Raw genomic sequence first — 26,544 nt, forward strand, 5'->3', positions numbered from 1 at the left:
ACAATGTGGATATTACTAGAGTCTGTAGACGATGTGTGGTGTTACTACAGTCAGTTGACAATGTGGGTATTACTAGAGTCTGTAGATAATGTGTGGTGTTACTGCAGTCAGTTGATAATGTGGGTATTACTAGAGTCTGTAGACGATGTGTGGTATTACTACAGTCAGTTGACAATGTGGGTATTACTAGAGTCTGTAGATAATGTGTGGTGTTACTACAGTCAGTTGATAATGTGGGTATTACTAGAGTCGGTAGACTATGTGTGGTGTTACTACAGTCAGTTGACAATGTGGTATTAGAGTCTGTAGACGATGTGTGGTATTACTACAGTCAGTTGTCAATGTGGTATTACTAGAGTCTGTAGATAATGTGTGGTATTACTACAGTCAGTTTACAATGTGGGTATTACTAGAGTCTGTAGACGATGTGTGGTGTTACTACAGTCAGTTGACAATGTGGGTATTACTAGAGTCTGTAGACGATGTGTGGTATTACTACAGTCAGTTGACAATGTGGGTATTACTATAGTCTGTAGATAATGTGTGGTGTTACTGCAGTCAGTTGATAATGTGGGTATTAGTAGAGTCGGTAGACGATGTGTGGTGTTACTACAGTCAGTTGACAATGTGGATATTACTAGAGTCTGTAGACGATGTGTGGTGTTACTACAGTCAGTTGACAATGTGGATATTACTAGAGTCTGTAGACGATGTGTGGTGTTACTACAGTCAGTTGACAATGTGGGTGTTACTAGAGTCTGTAGACGATGTGTGGTATTACTACAGTCAGTTGACAATGTGGGTATTACTATAGTCTGTAGATAATGTGTGGTGTTACTGCAGTCAGTTGATAATGTGGGTATTACTAGAGTCTGTAGACGATGTGTGGTATTACTACAGTCAGTTGACAATGTGGATATTACTAGAGTCTGTAGACGATGTGTGGTGTTACTACAGTCAGTTGACAATGTGGGTATTACTAGAGTCTGTAGACGATGTGTGGTGTTACTACAGTCAGTTGACAATGTGGGTATTACTAGAGTATGTAGGTAATGTGTGGTGTTACTGCAGTCAGTTGATAATGTGGGTATTACTAGAGTCTGTAGACGATGTGTGGTGTTCTACAGTCAGTTGACAATGTGGGTATTACTAGAGTCTGTAGACGATGTGTGGTATTACTACAGTCAGTTGACAATGTGGGTATTACTAGAGTCTGAAGACGAGGTAGTTACTACAGTCAGTTGACAATGTGTGGTGTTACTCGGGCAGGTTGATGTACAGTCAGAAAGCGCTCTGTGTAGTATTACTATATCAATAGACTTTGTCTGGTATTACCAGAGTCAGGAAACTCTACCGGTATTTATCAGTGGACTCTACGTGTGGTAGTAATACAGTCTATGAATTGTATTTCTACAGTCACTAGACTCTTTGTGTTCTATGAATTGTATTTCTACAGTCACTAGACTCTTTGTGTTCTATGAATTGTATTTCTACAGTCACTAGACTCTTTGTGTTCAGCTGCCCTCCTGTTATACTCATAAAATAATAGAAATGCTGAAATGCACACAGAAAAAATGCATCAACAACATTGTTGCTCCCACATAGGATACAGCACAAGCTTAAAAATGTGGGAAAATGGTTAAAATTGTATATCACAAAATTTGCAGGTCCTGTACAAGTCTTTCACGCAGATTTCATTACAATATGCACACAGCTATGTCATCCCAAGGTACTTAAATACATATTTTCAGACTTTTGATAAGTAGTTTTTTATAATAGGGTTTTAAACCAAAATTAGCAGAAATATTCGAAAAAATTAAAACTGCTTGATTTCATCACAATCTACTTACATCTGAACTTAGTTATCCCAAGAGATTTGCAAAACTGTCAGATGCGCAGTTTGAAGAATATGACTTTTTGACAGAAAATCACAAAAATAGTCTTATAATTATTACATGGAAGATATAACGACAATTTACATGCATCTCAACTTATTTATCCCTACTAACCAGTTGACCAATATCCAAGCCCATTGGATGAGAATCAAGAATATGGTTTTTTGATCAGAAATTACAAAACTAGCATTAAATATAGTACATTGCAGGTTTCGCCATAATTCGCACATATCTCAACCAGGTCATCTCTTGGAACTAGTCTACTAAATTTTAAAGCCATTGAACGAGTAGTTTGAAGGACATGATATTTTGACCAAACATCACAAAAACAACTCTTAAAATACTGCCCTGCAGATTTCACCACAATATCTACACATCTGAACTAATCCATGTCTAGGAAACAGTAAACAAAATTTCAAAGCTGTCCAAAGAGTAGCTCTGAAGTACATAATTTTTTGACAAAAAATCGCAAAAAAAACTTTAAAATACTACACCACTGATTTAATTAACCACAATGTGCTCATATTTCAACTAGGTCAATGTCTTAGAAACCAGATTACCGAATTCCAAGGCTGTGAGATGAGTAATTCTGAAAAATATGATATTTTAACCAAAAGTTCCCTAAATTAGCCTTAAAATTCTATGTTACAGATTTCCTCACAATTTAAATAAATTCACACACCAGGTCATCCAAAGTAACATCTGCACCCAATTTCAAGACTCTTGGACAAGCAGCTCTTATGAAGTTTCAACCAAAAGGATGAAAAAATATTCTTCAAATAGAAAATGGTACATACACCTCTAATTTAAAGCATAATTGAATTTGCATAACAACCTATTAAAATGTCATTTTCAAGACATAGTCCTTACCAATGTCAGTGTTCTGCGGTGAAATTTACAAAACTGATTGCAAATGCACTTTCCAAGTCTAGAAGTGGCCATTTCAAACAAAAATGTGTACGCTTTGTCTTTTGATATCAACATTTAAATATGCTGAAACTTCTTTGTGTTCCTTTCACATTGAATGGCATCATAAAATAATCTCATAGGCACATGTAAGTCACAGTGTGTTGTCCTTGTGCAACATTTAAAAGAAAGCAGTCTAGGTACATGTGAGTAAATGATATGTGAGCAGTGAATATAAAGAAACTAAGAAGAAAACGGCCATGTAAGTCATATCAGATCATATTGCAAAATAATTTGACATGCATGTGTCAGTCATTGTGTGTTGTCCTTGTTTCAAGTTTGAATAACATCGGTCAAAGCACGTTTTCATAATAGCTGTGCACATTAGGAAACAAAATGGCCATCTGGTGGCCATATTGGTTCGTATCAAACAACAAACAATCAACATGCATAAGTTTAAAAGGAATCAGGCAGGGTATATCTAATAAATCTGTGTGGAAGCAAAATGTTGGAACTCAATCTATAAGTCCCCCTGGATTTCATTCATGGGGATTCAAAAAGTATTATCCCTATCTGGCCAGTGATGCCAGAATTTCAGCATTTTGACTCATTTTGCCTTCTTTGTACCTCATTTGCATATGTCAACATAACACGTTCATTAGAATATCTCAATCCTGTGATATATCTGCCCACCAAATGCTAAGACGTTAGGTGCCACAGTTCTTAAGTTTCTGATATGAACAGACGGACACACATACAAACAGAGGACAAACATTTTTCTGGTCTATAAGAATAGCTTTCATTACAATGTATTATACTGGTATGTGACTTTGTGAGCTAAATAACTAACATAACCTTAAACAATCTGCCCAAACCAGCTCAATTCAGGAAGATAAATTATTGGACAATTTTTGAGAAAAACATTAATTTCAATCAACAACGGCACATAAGATATTGTTGTTTGTATAACATATATGTATGTCAATCTTTAAACACATTGAATTCTTTGTCAGGAATTTGTTGTATAACCAGCTCAATTCAGGAAGATAAATTATTGGACAATTTTTGAGAAAAACATTAATTTCAATCAACAACGGCACATAAGATATTGTTGTTTGTATAACATACATGTATGTCAATCTTTAAACACATTGAATTCTTTGTCAGGAATTTGTCGTAGATGTATCTTTTGTTTTTGAAGTTCTGAAATGAACATAAAGATACTGACTTGTGGATTTTGTTGAAAGTTGACCTGTGGTGGAGGCATTCTGAGACCCCTGCAGAAGTTGACCAGTTCATCAAGATAGTTCTGGTTAGGTACATTTGTATTAACACCAGGCAGTGGTCTGTTCTCTGTGGCTACAGTTTGTGTGGGTTGAGTCGACGTCTGAGATACAACTGGAGATGGCATAGCAGGTTCTGTTGACACAGAGCAAAACCATAATCTGTTTAATTTGACCTGTCAACACCTTTCATGACTGTTCCAATGACTATGCAGTACTTTCTTAAAGGTATTCTTGTCACCTGTTCCAATTTTGCCACAGTTACCATGGAGAGAGATTATATAACCAATCACAGATTTTAAGCGAGTGGCCGCTCTTTAAAAACAGCGCCCTCACTGGGGCATTTTGAATACTAAGGAATGCCCCTTTGACCATATATGGGCATATTTAGCTTACAGGTGACTGTATACCTTTAAGGGCATTACCTAGGTACCAAATAATACCTTGCTAACACAGTGTCTAGACATGTAGAATACACTTTATTTTTTGCATTTGGATTCTAGTCTGGACCAGAATTCACTTGCTGACAACAACAAAGTTTACATATATACAGGCAGAGCTGACAAGCTGAATACAGTGTATCTCAACATGATTTTGGGAGTAGAACAAGACACTGTAGTTTACGTTAAAAACAGAAATAGTGAAAAATCATCAAAAGTTACGGCTACCAGTCCTTTAAACGACTGTAAGGTCCTTTCTATCAAGTCAAACTGTATCTTTCCTATTTCCCTGAAAGTAGACACATGACTACTGAACTCAACAGGGTTGGATGACTCAAAAGGGGTGAAATAATCTCTCCATAATAATACTCCTTCTATTGGAGTCAATATAGAGGTTTATGAGTGCTTGTAACAAAAAGGCAGATATGGTAGGCAACCTATGAACTGTGGTAGGTGACATATGAACTCTTGGCAGGTGATCTATGAATTTTGAAAGGTGACCAATGAACTCTTGGCAGGTATCCTATGAACTATGGCAGGTGAACTATGAACTTTGGAAGGTGACCTATGAACTGTGGCAGGTGACCTATAAACTATTGAAAGTGATCTATGAACTCTGGTAGGTGACCTATGAACTCTGGTAGGTGACCTATGAACTCTGGTAGGTGACCTAAGAATTGTGGATGAAAGATGACAGATTGGATAGAAATTGGTTCAGAAGTTTACAGAAGTATCTTTTAGGCTAAGACTGACTTTAAACAGCAACCTCAGTACTGTTGTACTTCACAGCTAAAAATAACATTGAATTTTAACATTTGACATGTTTGATAACATGCAGAAAATCCACAGACAGGCATGAAAGTATGCAATACAGTAAACAATCCTACCGGTAAAACTTAAGCACCTTGGGAACTGTACACATCTCATACAAAAAACGGAAACTACAAACCATGCAGGATAACACACCAACGAAATAATAGCAGCAACGATGTGTTATAACAGCTACAGGTAGACATCAACCATGCAGGATGCTACAGGTGCCAATCATGCATAGAATACCTGTATTTACCTTGGAAAAGAGCAGACACCGGTATTGGCTTACCATATGGACTCCTTGGAGCCATTGATGTGGATGAAGTCAATGATTGTGGATTACCTGCATTGCTAGTAACATTTAGTTCTGAAGATCCAATGTGCAACAGTTTACGAAGATTCTCTGTGTCTTCCTGTAACTGAGATTAATGAAAAACATTTAGCATAGCATTGAGAAGATGCTGTATTTATTCGTATTTATTCAGGAATCCACTGCTGGAATCATCTATTTCTTTTACCTTCTTAGCATCACAAGAGTTAGTGCATCAGTGAGTCAAAACATTAAGAAAAATTTTGCTGAGATCTATAAATGCAAGAAAGTGCACTGGAGTACCTTGTCAATAGATACAAATGTACAGACCAATGCACCCTCTGACCTTTAATATGCACTCTGACCTTTAATATGCACTCTGACCTTTAATATGCACTCTGACCTTTAATATGCACTCTGACCTTTAATATGCACTCTGACCTTTAATATTCCCAAATTCTTTAAGGTAGAATGCGCCTCCAAACTGAAAGACTTAAACTTTTACTTAAACTATCTGTAAAGAAACTATACATTTCCCTTTTGAAATCAAGAATAAAATCAGGGGTCAAAATGCAACATTAAATATTGGAGAAACAAATTACCAGATATTTAACAACCTTTAAAATTCAAAATGGCTGCCATCCCTGTGTTATATATTTTGGGGAATAATAAAACTACATTTTCACAAAATAAGCCTGTAAAAAGTTATTAAAAGCTTCAAATTGAGCACCTGCATGTGATAGGCCACAAAAGTATTATAAGAGTTTGAAAGTCTATCTATCTGTCACTGATGTGCATTCTACCTCAATAAGTACTTTCTTGAAATTGCCTTCTATCAGCCCTATACTAATACATGTACTTTCTACAATTTTCATGCATTAGAAATCACACTCTTGGGTCAGTGGCAAATCAAACTGGCCTAGAAGACACACTGATATTGAGTAGTATAAGACTTGTGTGTAACCACAGCAGTATTGTCAAGGTAAGCATTCTGTACATGTACAAGAATTAGATTTAAACTTAAAGTAGTTGACTTCTAAAAACAATTTTTGTAACTACTTACTTTCATTTTGGTGCCTGGTGACTGCCTTTCACTGTCTGTGGAAACATCTTGCCTTTCTAAACCTACTTTGTGTTTTTCAAGACTGTTAACTATGGTCACAGTCGACTCTGTACCTGGATCAGTCGATACATTCAATGTACTTAAAAGTTTGCTCAAATCTCCACTCTCATCTCCAGCAGATTTTATATTCTGAACATTTTCATTCCTTTCAATTTGTATTTTTTTGTGTGGAGTCTTCCTTTGCTGAATCTCAAGACTGTCCTTGTTGTATTCACCGCTCTTTCTCATCCGTTCCCGTTCCTCCTGAGCAGACTTCATCGGGAGAGATGCGGCAGCCATCATGAGACTTGGTTGCCCTGGTGACAGATTGGAGGTTGCATTGTCACCCCTGGCAACAGACGGAGATTCCTGAAGCTGTTTCCACATGTCAGCAAATTCATTTGCCTCTACTCCACTGGTATTGCCTCTTCCAAGTTCCTGATAAAAGAAGACATGCTTCAGGTTTTTATGATTTTCTGGAGCAGGTACCTACTTCAAATAATACAACTCTAAAAACAGGAACAGAAAACTTTAAACTCTTGCGTAAACTTTCTAAAGAAAACTTTGCGTCATTCCCTTCAAATATCAATAACAAAAACTTGTAGTCCCCCTGCAAAGTTTGGTATAAGAGAAGCAAACTGAATTTACAGATATTTGAAATGTTATATGACTGCTGAACACTGGATTACCTGATGGGGAGGTGTTAAATTTCTAGTTTTCACAAAATCAAGAAAAAGAAGACTCAGTTTACTCTACTGGTTTCAAAATTACTCCACACACATGAACTCGGAAGACCAGAAAACTATTGTCAAAATTTGAGTGTCTGAAAAGCTCTCCCTGAGATAGGTTCATCTCAACACTAGTTATACCAGTGTTTGCAATGGGATGGATTAATCTCAACACTAGTTATACCAGTGTTTGCGATGGGATGGATTAATCTCAACACTAGTTATACCAGTGTTTGCAATGGGATGGATTAATCTCAACACTAGTTATACCAGTGTTTGCAATGGGATGGATTAATCTCAACACTAGTTATACCAGTGTTTGCAATGGGATGGATTAATCTCAACACTAGTTATACCAGTGTTTGCAATGGGATGGATTAATCTCAACACTAGTTATACCAGTGTTTGAAATGGGATGGATTAATCTCAACACTAGTTATACCAGTGTTTGCAATGAGATGGATTAATCTCAACACTAGTTATACCAGTGTTTGCAATGGGATGGATTAATCTCAACACTAGTTATACCAGTGTTTGCAATGGGATGGATTAATCTCAACACTAGTTATACCAGTGTTTGCAATGGGATGGATTAATCTCAACACTAGTTATACCAGTGTTTGCAATGGGATGGATTAATCTCAACACTAGTTATACCAGTGTTTGCAATGGGATGGATTAATCTCAACACTAGCTATACCAGTGCTTGCAACGTATTCTGGCATGATCAATGTTGTGCAATACATAAAACGTCTCCAAGAGTGAAGGATTCATGTAGCTTATAAGTTCCACGCATCAAACAATCAGAAACTACCAGAAATGACGATGCTCTTTCTTTCACATCTATGGTGAGTTCTTTAGGATTACTTGTATGAAAGAAAAAATATGTTTTCATGAAAATAATTTCCAATGAAATGCCTGTCTTACATACTTCTAGACAGCTATTGTACATAAGAATGCTAACAAATATCCAACAGTCATTGATTAAATTCATGACATAAACTTCCCCAGAATTGAAAATAATCCTCAAGATGAAAGACGTCTGTTCATACTGTGATATGTCTAACAATTCAATGTAAAAAATAAATTTATCTCGTGTTTTTTTCCTCTAACCTTATCAAGCATTTCAGGTGTCTGTCCTTTTTTCAGCACTCTGATGGGTTGATCTTTCTTCTGTGACTGTTGCCTAGATGTTGACCCTTGTCCTTGTTGTCTTGGCGATGGCTGGTAGTTCTTTGGTTGATGAGGTGATGACATCTGTGGAGAGGGGAGTAGAGGCTGGTTTCTCGCACCACTTGGTGGAGTGTAGTATTTTTTATTCTGGCTGTGTGGGGTTGATGTCAGGACTGATGGCTGCCTTCCAGCAGCTAGGTGAGGTGAGATGTCATTCTGCCTGCCTTTACTATACGTCTGGAATAAAAAAAATGGTTATTTCTATAGTTCTGGCATTCTATAGAATACTGATAATACTGAACTCTACAAAATGATGTGTGTAATTACTCTTTATTTTAGTGTCATTCTCAGTTGAAATCATTATTAAGGTAGTAGTGTGCCTTGAAAGTGAAAGACTTAAAGAGGCACTCCCACTTGGAAAAATTTTAAAACACATTTTTTCATGCCAACGGTCGATATTTGACGTCGCGACTGCGCGCGGATCGCGAGATATCGATAAAAACATGTCATTTCCAAAGCGTATTTTTCACATCCCGAAGTTTTACGATCGTTTCTGATTTTGACCCGAAATCTCCCGAAGGTTTGTTGTTGTGCTGATTGACGATATTCTAGGGAGTCTACAATAAGTTCGAACGACGCAATTAATTTACTTCCCACTGCAAAGACTTTATATACAGCATTATGCCATTACCTCAGGTAAGTTTTGTAAAACTTCTCCTTAGTTTTTGTCGTTTTCATTATTCTTAATCAGTTGTACTATATTTTTAACCAATACCACATAAATATCAGTTTTTACATGTCAAATATTAGCCCCCTTCGATGACTACATTTTGTCGTCTGACACAAAGTACGCCACACGCATGGAATGCGTCTATGCATACCATTCGGCGGCCGCTATGTATCAACCGCACGTAACTGTGCTAGTCACCTATGCGAATTCTGGTGGAATCAAACTTTGTTTTCCGTTTTTTCTCAGAGTCAGTAAGACTCGGCTTTCCCCCAGGGGCATGACCAATCACCGACGCGAGTGGTACTGTGGCATACAGCAGCGTAAGCGTAGATTCGTACTCCATAGCTTAGTTGACAATGGCCCCAGTGCCGAACGTTCGATGTTCGGAAGCTGAATTTAGGTTGGCCACCGGAATTCAAACTTTTACTTTTTGAGGACATGTTTTTATCGATATCTCGTGATTCACGGGCAGTTGCCATGTCAAATATCGACCATTGGCATTAAAAAATATGCTTTAAAAATGTTACCAAGTGGGAGTGCCACTTTAAACGTTTGCTCAAACTTTCCTAAATGAAACTTTCAATCATTCTCTTACCAAATCAACAATAAAAATCAAGGATCACAGTGCAAAGTTTGGAACTAGCGAAACATATTAGCCAACATTTTGTGATATTTGAAATTCAAAATGGCCACCATCCCTGTGTTTACTCTATGGGTAAAAATTAAATTTTTGAGTTTCAAAAAACTAAGATGGCGCAAGTCTTTCTTTCACCACGAGCTTTAAAATGAGCCCCCACAAGCGGTACATCAGAAAACAATTGTCAAAATTTGAGAGTTCAAATATCTGTCCCTGCGGCGTGTTCTACATTCAGACTGAAATGATGCAAATCCTAGGAAGGATTCTTAATTGTGACTCTATGTGAAGTATAATATACATTTCAGACTTGCGTAATAGAAAATAGAAATTACACATACATACTGACAATTTGGATTTTGGGGAGAAAGTACACGACAATTTGGTCACAGTTTAATTTAAAACATAATTTCCAATAATTCTTCAGTTTCATGGGCAACTTCAGATCAGATCAATAACAAATGCTACATTTGAGTAGATAACTTCTGTGTTCCTGAACGACATTACTTTGTTGCATTATTTATACCAATACTATCCTTACATCCTTCCATGACTGACTGCAATGTGATTCAATCCTGCTGCTTACAAAAGGTTCAATGCAGAGAACTTTACAGTGTACTAGAGCCTTGAACACTGTGAGACGTTCCTTCTTCATTTCTTAACACAATACAAATAGGTTGAAAACATCTAGCATGAATCATAAAAACTGTTGTTCAGTTTCTAGATTTGGACAGCACAGCTACATAATGCCTAAAGAAATGTCTTTGGCTTACCTGGCTTGGAACAAATGGTGAATTTGGTGAGTGGTTTATTCTGGGACTGTTCATCCTACGCATATCAGGTGTTGATGACCCAGCAGACTTAATGACATCAGAGTACCAGCCCCTACTCTGAGTGTGTTCTGGAGTTTGTTGCAGTCTGTCTGTGTTGTGAGGTTTCACAACTGCTGTGGGTTTCTGCAGTCCCATATCCTGACCCTGTTCTTTCCTGATTCCATATGATATGTTGATGAGGGCGGATGGCGGCATGTGATAGCCTCGTTTGCCACAGCTTCGTACCAAAGCACCTTCAAACTCCTTGTCAAAAATGACATCGTAAAGCACATCTGCCGGCCTGTCAGCTGTAACATGACAGAACACATGAGTATTGACCCTGTGGTCATCTTAGAATAGGTGTCTGGTTATGATTGTTGCATTATGCAAATTTCCATGATTACACATTTCTCGCTCAATCTTTCCTCTCAGATGATTTCACTCTTCCAATTCAACAAGAAGTAGTGTTTATGCTGACAAACTAGAAAGGACTCCATTTTTCACTACCTTATCACAGAAGATGTGTCAAAGAGTGTGTCATAACCAACACACACGTAGATCTGCCTAATATGGAGGTTATCAGTCCCCTCACTGAAATTCCACAGAATCAAAAGTCAAGAGAGTAACCTTCATTACCTGCAAACCTTGCAGTATATCTACCAGCTCAATAGTACCTCTGATTATACGACCTGGGGTCAGCAACGCGAAATGAATGTAATTGTCATGGGGGTCTTACAATCGAGCAACCCCATGTTTTCCACCAATACTGCTAATTATGCTAATTTATTCATGTCTATTCAGCATAACTCTGCACTTTCATGCAGTTTTTGTCAGAATGCACAAAAGATTACTTACATGAGTAAGATCTGACTAATTATTATCGCGAACTCACAAAAGTCGAACTTATATCAGCATGTAAAATGACAGGCAACCGTAACATCTTCCAAACCAAACTGACATGCAGTTTTTTTTTATCACTGTCCAAAATTCAACTGCTCAAACAATCCCTGGCTAATCCCATGACTGATGTGGTGAAATTAAAGTTTGAAACAATTCTAGAAAATCAGAGAAAATTCAAAACAGATAGTCAATCATGTATTCACAGGCTTGGCTTCAGGTAACATGACGTATACATACATTTGCTGCACATAACAACAACCAACATTTCTTTGAATATAAGGTGAGTGTCAAGTAAAATAACGACATGGAAATGAAATTCATGGTAGTCAATGGAAAGAATTCATTCACATGGTGGATCAACTTGCAGCATGTAGCAATATGGTGGTGGACTATTCTATTATATGAAGCAGGGGCCACAGAAGGTCAAAAATGGAAGGTTACAGAAATAAAAGCACAAGGACAAAATTTAGATTTGCCAGTTGTTCCAATAAAGAAATGTAAATGTCACATCATTTTAGAATCTTTAATGATTTTTCTAGGTCTTCAAGGAAATTTTAACAACTAAATAATTTACAACACTATGCTCATGCTTACACACCCTGCCTAACAAATAGTATCTCCATTACAGCTCTTCAATAGGCTCAAACAAAGACCAAACGACCTTGAAAGTGTCAATGGGAAGTAAGCTACATCAGCTGTCGTTTGTAAATGCGCACGTTGAGGCCCTCCTAAATCTTTAGCTGGTCAGGCAGCAACAACTTCACATGTGTGACAGTTGAAGTCATACTATCATCAATTTTTGAGTTGTGATTTGTTGGCTTTTTGAACTAAACTAGGGAGGGGTCTTATACACGGATGTATAGCATTTTTTTAAACCTGTAAAAATGGGAAGGGTCTTATACTCAAGCAGGGTCTTAAAATCAAATGATTATGGTAGATCACTATGATAATGTCACGGTATATTGGAAGGCTGATAAATAAAATCTTGTTACAAAGGAACACTTTGTGATAAAAAAAAATATTCAAACATTTGGTTTGTCGAACTGTTTTTTTAACTGGCAGTGTTCAGCTTTCAGTTTGACTCCCCCTTTTTATCACTCCTGTCAGCTCCAAAGTCATTGTTTTCAGTTTGACCCACACCCCCCTTCCATCACTCCTGTCAGCTCCAAAGTCATTGTTTTCAATGGTCAGTGAGGACTTTTCTACAAGGATATTTGGATAGGAAGTTTAAGCAATGCTGTTATCATAACCAATCAAGTCTTCATAAAACTCCTCAATGATTACATACAAAATAAATGTGTTCTTCTAGTGGCAAAACTCTGATAATACAGCGAAGTTTAGTTGGACATATTTGTTGTTTTATTTCTCTTTGCTAACTACGAAAAGATTTGTGTAAACTGATATTTTAGGTTTGAAGATGTACGAACAAATCAGGGTCAGAGGTTATAGACTACAGCATACACAGTCTACTGTCTATGACTACAGTATAGACAATCTACTGTCTAGAACTACACATAGACAATCTACTGTGTATGACTACAGCACAATCTACTGTCTATGATTACTGTATAGACAGTCTACCATCCATGATTACGGCTAGACAGTCTGTCTATGACTACAGCATAGACAGTCTATTGTCTATGACTACAATATAGATAATCTACTGTGACTACAGCATAGACAATGTACTGTCTATGATAACAGCTAGACAGTCTACTGTCTATGACCATAGCATAGTTAGCTTACTGTCTATGACAAAAGCACATAAAACCATAACACCAAAACCATAACATACTTTGTGTCTTTCAAACTAAAGACTTGAAACAAACCTGTCATAATTCCTACGACCACACCTCGGAGTCCTAGAGGAACTGTGTATCCTTCTCTGACATTTATGATTCTGTCAAATAATTGGAAGTCAGCCTCTGGGTCTGGGATCAGATTCCCTTGGCAGTCAAAAGGCTGTTGATAGAACAATACATGGTCAAAGTCAATGTTTTCAATTTATTTCAGGATAGTCTATATACTAGAGGACACTGAGGGCGCTGTTCTGTAAGCCTTCAAAAATCATTATTGACTGGACTGTTCTGGTATCCTGTCATCAATAACAATTTACAGATGAAAGGAATAGTTGCCAGAAAATATAAAGTTCAATTGATAACAAAACTGTTATCATCCACAAAGTGCTAAAATAGGAAATAATGACGTTTCCACTCAGAGAATAATGTCTTTGTATCTTTGTTGAAAATTTGACTTGAACTTACCCTGAATAGAAGATAAGGCTTTACACTCATTTTCAGCGTCCTTTTCTTCTGTTTGACCTCCTGAGGTAGGGAATAAAAAATAGCGTCAATGACACTGTAGCTCCCATCCTGGACTATTTAGTGTTTGTTCTCTGGTCAGATATTTGAACATGTGTGAAAGGGATAAAGTGCATGAAGTGAAAATACTTAAATGTAATGTACTGGAGACAGTGAAATATGTTTAATGTATTTATTCAGAATATAAATGGAAAAAATACAGAATTAGAAATATTGTATACTGTGATACAACCATTAACTAAACAAGTCATTGACAATGACAGTCCCCACTTGTAATAGGAGTATTAGTCTTGATGGGGCAGGAAAATGTGGTCATTAAGAAGTATCACTGGAGTGTATATGTTGAGATCTATGGGCACATAGGTCTATGTCGTTGTTCCCAATTTGAAACACATGAGGCATGTCTAAGTTATGGTTCTAAATCGGGAAAAAAGATCAGACCTCTAGCAGTATTGGCCAGCCAAGAAATACATATGCGCATAATAAATGAGGTACAAGATGTGACATCTTAAGATCTAATATCCTATCAAAATTGGAGGGTATAGAACTTGTGGTTACTGAGATATGCATATATATGTATAATCAAGGTCAAAGGTCATTGAGGTTACATGACATTTTTAAAAAAAAATTATATTGCTAATTAATCCCTATATGCCAAAAAATCAGACCTCTAGCTCTATTCACTTGCCCAGAATTAGATGTGTGCAAAATTAATGAGGTAAAGCATGTGTTGTCATAAGGTCTCCCATCCTACTAAATACAAAGGACATAGCACTTGTAGTTACTTATTTATTGACATAAACATATATTTTAGGTAAAAGATCATCAAGGTCACATGACATTTGGTCAAAAAATTTCTCTCCTATAGTTATCCCTATGTACCAAAAATCAGACATCCAGCTCTATTGGCTTGCTCAGAATGAGATATGTGCATAATTAATGAGCTACAATATGTGGCATCATAAGGTGTCCAATCATACCAGATATGAAGGGTGTTAGCACTTGTGGTTACTGAGTTATGGACAAATATGTATATTTGAGGTCAAAGGTCACCGAGGTCACATTACATTTGTCAAAAAAATTCTCTCCTATAGTTATCCCTATATATCAAAAATCAGACCTCAGGCTCTATTGGCTTGCTCAAAATTAGATATGCACATAATTAATGAGGTACAATATGTGGCATCATAAGGTGTCCCATCATACTATACATGAAGGGTGTAGCACTTGTGGTTACTGAGTTATGGACAAATATGTATATTTGAGGTCAAAGGTCACCAAAGTCATGTCACATTTTGTCAAAAAAATTGTATTGCTAGGTTATCCCTATATACCAAATATAGTTATCAAACAAACCACCAATTGTATGAAACATGGCCTAAATACAGACAGACTGACATTCACAGACTGGCACAGAGTGATGACATTGACCCCAAGTGTGCCTTGGCCCATGGAGAGTGATAAAGATATAACAAAAAGCGACCTAGCGGCCGATATAGCTCCGCTGTGTTTATGTACAGAATAACTATTTTTGACACATGTTGATGAAGAAGGTGGAAATCTTTGATAACTCAATGCAGTGGCCAGAAAAATGTGGCTAAAATAAGCTGCAAAAATACAAAATTGAAGATTTCATCATACTTTGAATATATCACATCCGATCATCCCTAAGAACATGTCAACCAAAGCTATCTGATGAGTATTTTTTAAGAATAAAATATTCTGACCAAAAAGGGCAACAATTGCCCCCAAAAATAAAATTGCAGATTTCATCATAATTTCAAAATATCACACTTAGTTATACCAAATTTCAAAGCTGTTAGACCAGTACTTTTTGAGAAACACATTTTTTGACCAAAAATGGCAAAAATTGCCCCAAAATAACAAAATTGCAGATGTCATCATTATTTCAATAAATATCATTTAGTTCATCTATGGAAACCTGTATACCAAATTTCAAAGCTATCAGATAAGTAGTTTTGGAAATACACATTTTTGTCCAAAAATGGCAAAAATTGCCCAAAAAATACAAAATTACAGATTTCATCAGAAATTCAATATATATTACTAAGCTTATCTGTACAAACCTGTATACCAAATTTCAAAGCTGTTGGACCAGTACTTTTTGAGAAACACATTTTTTGACCAAAAATGGCAAAAATTGCCCCCAAAATACAAAATTGCAGATTTCATCATAATTTCAATAAATAATATTTAGTTAATCTGTTGGAACCTTTATACTAAATTCCAAAGCTATCAGATGAGTAGTTTTGGAAATACACATTTCTTGACCAGAAATGGCAAAAATTGCCCCAAAATACAAAATTACAGATATCATCAGAAATTTAATATATATTTAAGTTCATCTACAGAAAACTGTATACCAAATTTCAAAGCTATCAGACCAGTACTTTTTGAGAAACACATTTTTTGACCAAAAATGGCAAAAATTGCCTTAAAAATGCAAAATTTGCATATTTCTGCACAACTTGAATTAATCTGAAATAGATCATCCCTAGGAACCTATGTACCAAATATCAAAGCTATCTGACCGGTAGTTTTGAAGAAGAAGATTTTAAAGATTGTTTTTACCAAAAATGACAAAAATTGCCTTAAAAATACAAATATGCAAATTTCACCACCATTTTAACAAATCTGGTTTAAGTCACCCTAAGCAAACTGCATATCAAATTTCAAAGGAATCGGATGAGCGGTTTCAGAGAAGAAGATTTTTTTACCAAAAACACCAAAAATTGCCCCAAAAATACAAATATGCAAATTTCACCACAATTTGAACAAACTTAAGTGAGGTCACCCCAAGTGAACTGCATATAAAATTTCAAAGCAATTGGACTTGCGGTTTCAGAGGAGAAGGCAATTGTTGACGGACGACGACGGACGACGGACGACGACGACGGACGACGGACGACAGACGACGACGGAAAATCAACCTATTTGATAAGCTCCGCGTCGCTGACAGCGGAGCTAAAAAGCTGAATGTAATGATAAAATAGTTAAGTATAGGCATACAGACACTGAGGGTGAATATGTTACAGCAATTTGATTAGTTTCTTTTCGTTTTCTACTTCTGTGATAATTTTTAAGACAATCAAACTGCAAGGCAGTTTTAATATTTAATTGACATAATTTAATTTAATATTTAATATTTAATTATTTTATATAATTTAATTGACATACATGTTATCTTTTACAAGCACACAGCAAACTGTTCTTGATTTTTCATTTACAATATTTGACATAGACTGAAATACATAACATGCAACCAATATTTACATTTTGCCCATGCACCAGATACATGGAGAGATTTCAACATGCAATCATTAACTCAGAAACCCTATAGGGAAAAGTAAACATTGTTTTCTTCCAGAACAGCTGGTATATCCACATCTGGAGCAACTTACAAACTTAACCAATTACACAAGGATGATGACACAAGAGATAAAGTTAAACTGTGGTGAACTTGACTATTCCTTTCAAATCCTTACCTAACTTGATTGACATCTTAAACTAAAATACACTGCATGTTTAATGGCACACAAAAATACATCAGGGGTGTACCATTTGATAAAAGGGGGTTGTCTGGAAGATTGATGAGGAACATCTTTTTTATCCGATACACTGTACATTCTTTTTTTCCCACTATCCCACCTTTTCTTTTTGACAAACCTTCTGTGGCTGATTTTTTTATTGACATTTGTTTGGATTTTTTTCAAAATCTGCCAGGACCCCCCCCCCTCCATCACTCTTTAACATTGAAAAAAAACTTTGAATATATTTTTTGGAAACCAAACCTGCTGAAATCACCTCAGCTATGTTTTCTCATTATTTTTTACCGCATTTCAACACCAAATACAGTTTACCATTTCAAATGCTTACTGAATCACAACATTATCTTAAACATAGGGCCAATGTCCCTGAAGCTACTATAGACATGGATACAAAATTAAGTATTTCCGACTGTATAAATCATCTCACTAAGGTCATCCTAGGGACCTGTCTGACCAGCGGTTTTGAAAAAAACAAGCGACCCAATAGTCGACAGAGCTCTGCTGTGTTATGTAGAGAGCAACTTTTTGTGACATATGTATTGATGAAGATGGTTGAGATCTTTGATAGCGCATTTCAGGATGGCCTGACCTAAAATGGCAACATTAGCTGCAAAAATACAAAATTGATGATTTCATCATAATTATGTATAAAAATGTATACAAAATATCAAAGCTATCACATGAGTAACTTTTGAGAAACAAATATTTTGACCAAAAATGGCAAAAATTGACTCAAAAATACAAAAATTCAAGATTTCATCAAATTTCACTATATCACACTAGGAGAACCCCCAGGAACCTGTATACCAAATATCAAAGGCATCAGACAAGTAGTTTTTGAGAAACACATTTTTTGACCAAAAATGGCAAAAATTGCACCAAAAATACAAATTGCAGATTTCATCATATATTCTATATATCATATTTAGTTTATCTGTAGGAACCTGTATACCAAATATCAAAACTGTCAGACGAGCGGTTTTGATGAAATAAATTTTTGACCAAAAATGACAAAAAAATTCCTTAAAAATACAGATTTGCATATTCATCACAATTTGAACAAATCCAATTTGGGTTATCCCTAGGACCTGTATACCAAATATCAAAGCTGTCTGACCAGCGGTTCATGAAATAGAAGATTTTTTACCAAAACGCCTTTTTTGGCACTAATTTGTATATTTTCAACAATATCAAAAATCAAAAAAGCACAATTATTTCAGGTCAGCCCAAAGTACTTACATGCTAATTTTTCATGTAATCTCCTCAGTGGTTATTGAGATTTTCAATTTTGACTGTTTTTACATTTTTTCACTTAATTTGCATATTTTTGGCAATGACAACTTCATTTGAACAAAATCTCATCTACAGCCCATCATCCATGTACACACCAAATATCAAGATGATATGTGCAGCGGTTTTGGAGTTTTTGATGTTGACGGACAGACATACAGACATACAGACATACAGACATACATACATACAGACATTTCCCTAGCCTATAAGAATAGCTTCCATTGCCATATATACATATGGCTATGGGAGCTAAAATTGAAGATTTCATCAAATTTCACTATATAACACTAAGAGAACCCCAGGAACCTGTATACCAAATATCAAAGGCATCAGACAAGTAGTTTTTGAGAAACACATTTTTTGACCAAAATGGCAAAATTGCACCAAAAATACAAATTGCAGATTTCATCATATATTCTGTATATCATATTTAGTTTATCTGTAGGAACCTGTATACCAAATATCAAAGCTGTCAGACGAGCGTTCTGATGAAATAAATTTTTGACCAAAAATGACAAAAAAATTCCTTAAAATACAGATTTGCTTATTTCATCACAATTTGAACAAATCCAAGTTGGGCTATCCCTAGGGACCTGTATACCAAATATCAAAGCTGTCAGACGAGCGGTTTTGATGAAATAAATTTTGACCAAAAATGACAAAAAAATTCCTTAAAAATACAGATTTGTTTATTTCATTACAATTTGAACAAATCCAAGTTGGGTTATCCCTAGGGACCTGTATACCAAATATCAAAGCTGTCAGACAAGCGGTTTAGATGAAATAAATTTTTGACCAAAAATGACAAAAAAATTCCTTAAAAATACAGATTTGCTTATTTCATTACAATTTGAACAAATCCAACTTGGGTTATCCCTAGGGACCTGTATACCAAATATCAAAGCTGTCAGACAAGCGGTTTTGATGAAATAAATTTTTGACCAAAAATGACAAAAAAATTCCTTAAAAATACAGATTTGCATATTTCATCACAATTTGAACAAATCCAAGTTGGGTTATCCCTAGGGACCTGTATACCAAATATCAAAGCTGTCTGACCAGCGGTTATGAAGAAGAAGATTTTTTACCAAAAACGCCTTTTTTGGCACTAATTTGCATATTTTTGGCAATGACAACTTCATTTGAACAAAATCTCATCTACAGCCCATCATCCATGTACACACCAAATATCAAGATGAAATGTGCAGCGGTTTTGGAGTTTTTGATGTTGACGGACAGACATACAGACATACAGACATACAGACATACAGACACACAGACATACAGACATACAGACATACATACATACAGACATTTCCCTAGCCTATAAGAATAGCTTCCATTGCCATATATACATATGGCTATGGGAGCTAAAAAATTAGTTAAAAGAATCATAATGACAGCTAACCATCTCTCTCTCCCTCCCCTCTCCTCAAAGTCATTTTGGTCTCAATATTGATGCATTAAGGTAGAGTAACATCACAATTCAGCTATGTTTTTCTACATCAATAAAATTTGATATATCTTAGTTTGAGAAAACATCAAAGAGAGAGAACAGACATTATTCAAAATGAATTTCTGACAATCTCCCTATGCCGTCCTCATGTTTTTAACTGTCCTTTTCCTTTAGCAGTTAATCTAAACTGGTTTGAAACTGGATCAAACCAGTCCAAACCAGTTTGCTTCAGTTTCTCGTCTTACCTTTGCCCTGTCAATCTCTTCAACAACAGCTTTGATAACATTTTCATCCAGCGCCTTGTGTCCACATGGAACATGTTCAACATTATGATAGGGTAAACTTTTCAACCACTCATGGATTTCAGATAATTGTGTATTATCTTCTCCAAACACATCTTCTTCATAGAAATTATCATTCTGTGCATTCTGAGCGATGTATTCAAACAACGCTGGATATCTGGAGAGTTGAAATACCAAGCTCTGTCACATGATCATTCACACAAATGGACACTAACATGGTATTGTCTTGTTCTGTACATACATGGATTTGACTATAATATTGGGACAAGACTGCATGGCATGTACATGCAATTGCACTCTAACTGAACACGTCTATAACTGCCTTAAAGTATGACTGGGTTGATTTCAGTATTAATTGGGGTACTTCTTTCAGTATTATATATGGCATGTGCTGTAGTCAGAATATTCACATTGACCAAGGTTAACCATAAACTTAAAGTTGCAGTGATGAAGTTTGTCCCCACAATGAATTCTGAGCACAGCTAGGATAGACAGGCATAGTTGTAAGGCACAGTGACTGAGTAAAGTCTTGTTTAAATAGTGTGGTATTGTAGCAGAAATGTGTCACAGATTACAATATACTTACTTGTACACCATTTACAGCACTAAGTCAATGAAACTGGACTATGCAAATGATATCAGGGTTCTCCACAAGGAGGTTTTAACCCTTCCAGGCCTAAACCCCTATATATAGGGGTAGCTCTGGTAAGTTACCAGAAAGTCAGGCCTAAAAGGGTTTGAGCAATTTATTCATATACTAAAAATCACACAAAATAAAACATTTTCATACAAATGGACATTTAAATGTGGAGAAAACCAAACATAGGAGCAGCTTATAAAGATCTGAGTTCTGGCTACCAGTACCACCATTGGTCTTATTGATTATTTCGTACAGTTGTCTATCAGTAACATTGCTTATCTCAATTTGACTCTGTACAGGGCAATCGTTGCCATAGAACAAACATAATCATATGAAAATTTGAAAGTCAAAAGCTTAAATTCCTTTGTTTTAACCCTTATAAGTACATGTATGTCTGCTAGCTGTCCTATGGAATGACAAAGGAAGCGAAAATCATTCCATAGGATTATCATAGGATTTCTAATACATATGTGGCCATCTTCAAACTTATCACTGAAATCTTGTATTAAAGGAGATCCACAGGATTCCTGCACGACTTGGTCCAGTAAGAGTTTTGATGGTGTAATTGAAAACAATGTGTTTAATACTGCAGAGCAGACTTTGGCTGGGTTAATGAATTTCTCGAAAGGAATGAAAACAGACACTAATACACTCAATGCACTGGTACCATGGCTGTATCACAATATGTCTGTCTTAACCGATCCTCCTTTGATTCTGTTCATTTTGTTCACATAATATTATCCATTTCAGACTTACTTTGAAATGTACTCTGCGATCAGATCTAGAGTCTGATATGAGTAAAGCCATAAATTGTCTTCTTCATTCTTCTTTGTAAACCCTGGCACCTCTTTGTTCTTCTTGTTAAATTTCAGATTAAGACCAATGTTTATTTTATTTGCGCCACCCTCAGCCCTGGTGAAAGATAATCATGCGACACTTTAGTTCAATGTACTTCACTTAAATATTGCAATAATATTGGTATTGTTGCATGCTAGACTGTGTTGGCATGGATTTTGTTGAAAGTAGTGATTTGAATCATCTTCTATTATTCTTTTGGTAGTTCAGTTTTGTACATCATCAAGTCACCTGTTACATCGTCTACTCCTGATTCTAATAAAAAAAATTTTTTATCATAATGTGCCTCTTGTTGTCAAGATATTGTACCTATCTGACACAGCTGTAAGATATTGTACCTGTCTGACACAGCTGTAAGATATTGTACCTATCTGACACAGCTGTAAGATATTGTACCTGTCTGACACAGCTGTAAGATACTGTACCTATCTGACACAGCTGTAAGATATTGTACCTATCTGACACAGCTGTAAGATACTGTACCTGTCTGACACAGCTGTAAGATACTGTACCTATCTGACACAGCTGTAAGATATTGTACCTATCTGACACAGCTGAAAGATACTGTTCCTATCTGACACAGCTGTAAGATACTGTTCCTATCTGACACAGCTGTAAGATACTGTTCCTATATGACACAGCTGTAAGATATTGTTCCTATCTGACACAGCTGTAAGATACTGTACCTATCTGACACAGCTGTAAGATACTGTACCTGTCTGACACAGCTGTAAGATATTGTACCTATCTGACACAGCTGTAAGATATTGTACCTATCTGACACAGCTGAAAGATACTGTTCCTATCTGACACAGCTGAAAGATACTGTTCCTATCTGACACAGCTGTAAGATACTGTTCCTATCTGACACAGCTGAAAGATACTGTTCCTATCTGACACAGCTGAAAGATACTGTTCCTATCTGACACAGCTGTAAGATACTGTTCATATCTGACACAGCTGAAAGATACTGTTCCTATCTGACACAGCTGTAAGATATTGTACCTGTCTGACACAGCTGTAAGATATTGTACCTATCTGACACAGCTGTAAGATACTGTTCCTATCTGACACAGCTGAAAGATACTGTTCCTATCTGACACAGCTGTAAGATATTGTACCTGTCTGACACAGCTGTAAGATATTGTACCTGTCTGACACAGCTGTAAGATATTGTACCTATCTGACACAGCTGTAAGATACTGTACCTATCTGACACAGCTGTCTCCTATGACTACTTTCAGAGAATGAGAATTCTGTCTCCTATTACATTCTTCAGTCAATCCATTCACATTATCTGTCTACCTTCTTCCATATTCACTATCAGTCCAACCTTACCTACATCCCTTGAAAACTTAGAACATTCCAATGGTCACTCACTATCAGTCCAACATTACCTACATCCCTTAAAACTTAGAACATTCAATGGTCATTCACTATCAGTCCAACCTTACCTACATCCCTTGAAAACTTAGAACATTCCAATGGTCACTCACTATCAGTCCAACCTTACCTACATCCCTTGAAAACTTAGAACATTCCAATGGTCACTCACTATCAGTCCAACCTTACCTACATCCCTTGAAAACTTAGAACATTCCAATGGTCACTCACTATCAGTCCAACCATACCTACATCCCTTGAAACTTAGAACATTCCAATGGTCATTAACTATCAGTCCAACATTACCTACATCCCTTGAAACTTAGAACATTCCAATGGTCACTCGCTATCAGTCCAACATTACCTACATCCCTTGAAACTTAGAACATTCCAATGGTCATTAACTATCAGTCCAACCTTACCTACATCCCTTGAAACTTAGAACATTCCAATGGTCACTCGCTATCAGTCCAACATTACCTACATCCCTTGAAACTTAGAACATTCCAATGGTCACTCACTATCAGTCCAACCTCACCTACATCCTTTGAAAACTTAGAACATTCCAATGGTCACTCGCTATCAGTCCAACCTTACCTACATCCCTTGAAAACTTAGAACATTCCAATGGTCATTCACTATCAGTCCAACATTACCTACATCCCTTGAAACTTAGAACATTCCAATGGTCACTCACTATCAGTCCAACCTTACCTACATCCCTTGAAAACTTAGAACATTCCAATGGTCACTCACTATCAGTCCAACCTCACCTACATCCTTTGAAAACTTAGAACATTCCAATGGTCACTCGCTATCAGTCCAACCTTACCTACATCCCTTGAAAACTTAGAACATTCCAATGGTCACTCACTATCAGTCCAACCTTACCTACATCCCTTGAAAACTTAGAACATTCCAATGGTCACTCGCTATCAGTCCAACCTTACCTACATCCCTTGAAAACTTAGAACATTCCAATGGTCACTCACTATCAGTCCAACCTCACCTACATCCCTTGAAAACTTAGAACATTCCAATGGTCACTCACTATCAGTCCAACCTTACCTACATCCCTTGAAAACTTAGAACATTCCAATGGTCACTCACTATCAGTCCAACCTTACCTACATCCCTTGAAAACTTAGAACATTCCAATGGTCACTCACTATCAGTCCAACCTTACCTACATCCCTTGAAAACTTAGAACATTCCAATGGTCACTCACTATCAGTCCAACCTTACCTACATCCCTTGAAAACTTAGAACATTCCAATGGTCACTCACTATCAGTCCAACCTTACCTACATCCCTTGAAAACTTAGAACATTCCAATGGTCACTCACTATCAGTCCAACCTTACCTACATCCCTTGAAACTTAGAACATTCCAATGGTCACTCACTATCAGTCCAACCATACCTACATCCCTTGAAAACTTAGAACATTCCAATGGTCACTCACTATCAGTCCAACATTACCTGCATCCCTTGAAACTTAGAACATTCCAATGGTCACTCACTATCAGTCCAACATTACCTGCATCCCTTGAAACTTAGAACATTCCAATGGTCACTCACTATCAGTCCAACCTTAACTACATCCCTTGAAAACTTAGAACATTCAATGGTCACTCACTATCAGTCCAACCTTAACTACATCCCTTGAAAACTTAGAACATTCCAATGGTCACTCACTATCAGTCCAACCTTACCTACATCCCTTGAAAACTTAGAACATTCCAATGGTCACTCACTATCAGTCCAACCATCATACATCCCTTGAAACTTAGAACATTCCAATGGTCACTCACTATCAGTCCAACCTCACCTACATCCCTTGAAAACTTAGAACATTCCAATGGTCATTCACTATCAGTCCAACCTTAACTACATCCCTTGAAACTTAGAACATTCCAATGGTCACTCACTATCAGTCCAACCTTAACTACATCCCTTGAAACTTAGAACATTCCAATGGTCACTCACTATCAGTCCAACCTTAACTACATCCCTTGAAAACTTAGAACATTCCAATGGTCATTCACTTTCACTCCAATCCTTACCTGCATCCCTTGAAAACTTAGAACATTCCAATGGTCATTCACTATCAGTCCAACATTACCTACATCCCTTGAAAACTTAGAACATTCCAATGGTCATTCACTATCAGTCCAACATTACCTACATCCCTTGAAAACTTAGAACATTCCAATGGTCATTCACTATCAGTCCAACCATACCTACATCCCTGAAACTTAGAACATTCCAATGGTCACTCACTATCAGTCCAACCTTACCTACATCCCTTGAAAACTTAGAACATTCCAATGGTCACTCACTATCAGTCCAACCTTACCTACATCCCTTGAAAACTTAGAACATTCCAATGGTCATTCACTTTCACTCCAATCCTTACCTACATCCCTTGAAAACAAAGAACATTCCAGTAATCCTTGACACCAAATGGCTTGATATTCCAAGCTTTCTTCCTAATATGTGTCCAGGGAGATACTTGACCTCATATTTCTGAAAATAAAAGTGGATGACATACTTGTAATACTGTGATTTTAACAGAGATTACCACCACATAGAATTGCATCTGTAAACTCATCCATCATTCTCTTGTAAACAAATATATAGAGTTGAATATAAAACAGACTTAACTTCAATTTAGAAAGTGGGAGACTTGATTTCAATTTAGAAAGTGGGGAAAGAAATTTGCAAAGAGTGTAGAAAATGCACATTTCTCAAACAAAGAGCTATACCTTATCTTAAAATACAACAGTCTAGTACTGTAGGTGAGCCTCAGTCACAACAGGCAAACATTTTTATATAGGATGCAAATTATCACTGGCAGACAGCTGGGGAAGACAGAATACACAGTGTGTGTACCCATTTATGGATATAAAACTACATGGGATACTATATTGATAGTAAGTCAAATTTAGCAACATGGGTGTCAATTTCAGGGCAATGCTTTCCTCAAAATGCTGTACAC

The 26,544-nt window shown here is 36.5% G+C and overlaps 1 protein-coding gene across 3 annotated transcripts in view; it reads right to left on the reverse strand.

The window, feature by feature from the left end:
- The window catches only part of LOC139137716 (5'-3' exoribonuclease 1-like), a 107,252-nt gene that overhangs the window by 29,643 nt on the left and 51,065 nt on the right, over positions 1–26,544 (reverse strand). Inside the window, exons 24-33 of one of the 3 annotated variants that reach the window (XM_070705962.1) lie at positions 25,963–26,072; positions 22,064–22,219; positions 20,611–20,824; positions 13,991–14,050; positions 13,556–13,688; positions 10,788–11,134; positions 8,591–8,887; positions 6,711–7,187; positions 5,681–5,756; positions 4,030–4,220 (exon numbers count right to left, since the gene is read on the reverse strand). In XM_070705962.1, coding sequence (XP_070562063.1) covers positions 4,030–4,220; positions 5,681–5,756; positions 6,711–7,187; positions 8,591–8,887; positions 10,788–11,134; positions 13,556–13,688; positions 13,991–14,050; positions 20,611–20,824; positions 22,064–22,219; positions 25,963–26,072 — 2,061 coding nt within the window. Of the gene's footprint in view, positions 1–4,029; positions 4,221–5,593; positions 5,757–6,710; positions 7,188–8,590; positions 8,888–10,787; positions 11,135–13,555; positions 13,689–13,990; positions 14,051–20,610; positions 20,825–22,063; positions 22,220–25,962; positions 26,073–26,544 lie in introns of all 3 variants that reach the window. The other 2 variants (XM_070705961.1, XM_070705960.1) reach the window with 2 other exon arrangements.

This window comes from Ptychodera flava, chromosome 7 (assembly GCF_041260155.1).
Source record: "Ptychodera flava strain L36383 chromosome 7, AS_Pfla_20210202, whole genome shotgun sequence".
NCBI classification, from domain to species: domain Eukaryota; kingdom Metazoa; phylum Hemichordata; class Enteropneusta; family Ptychoderidae; genus Ptychodera; species Ptychodera flava.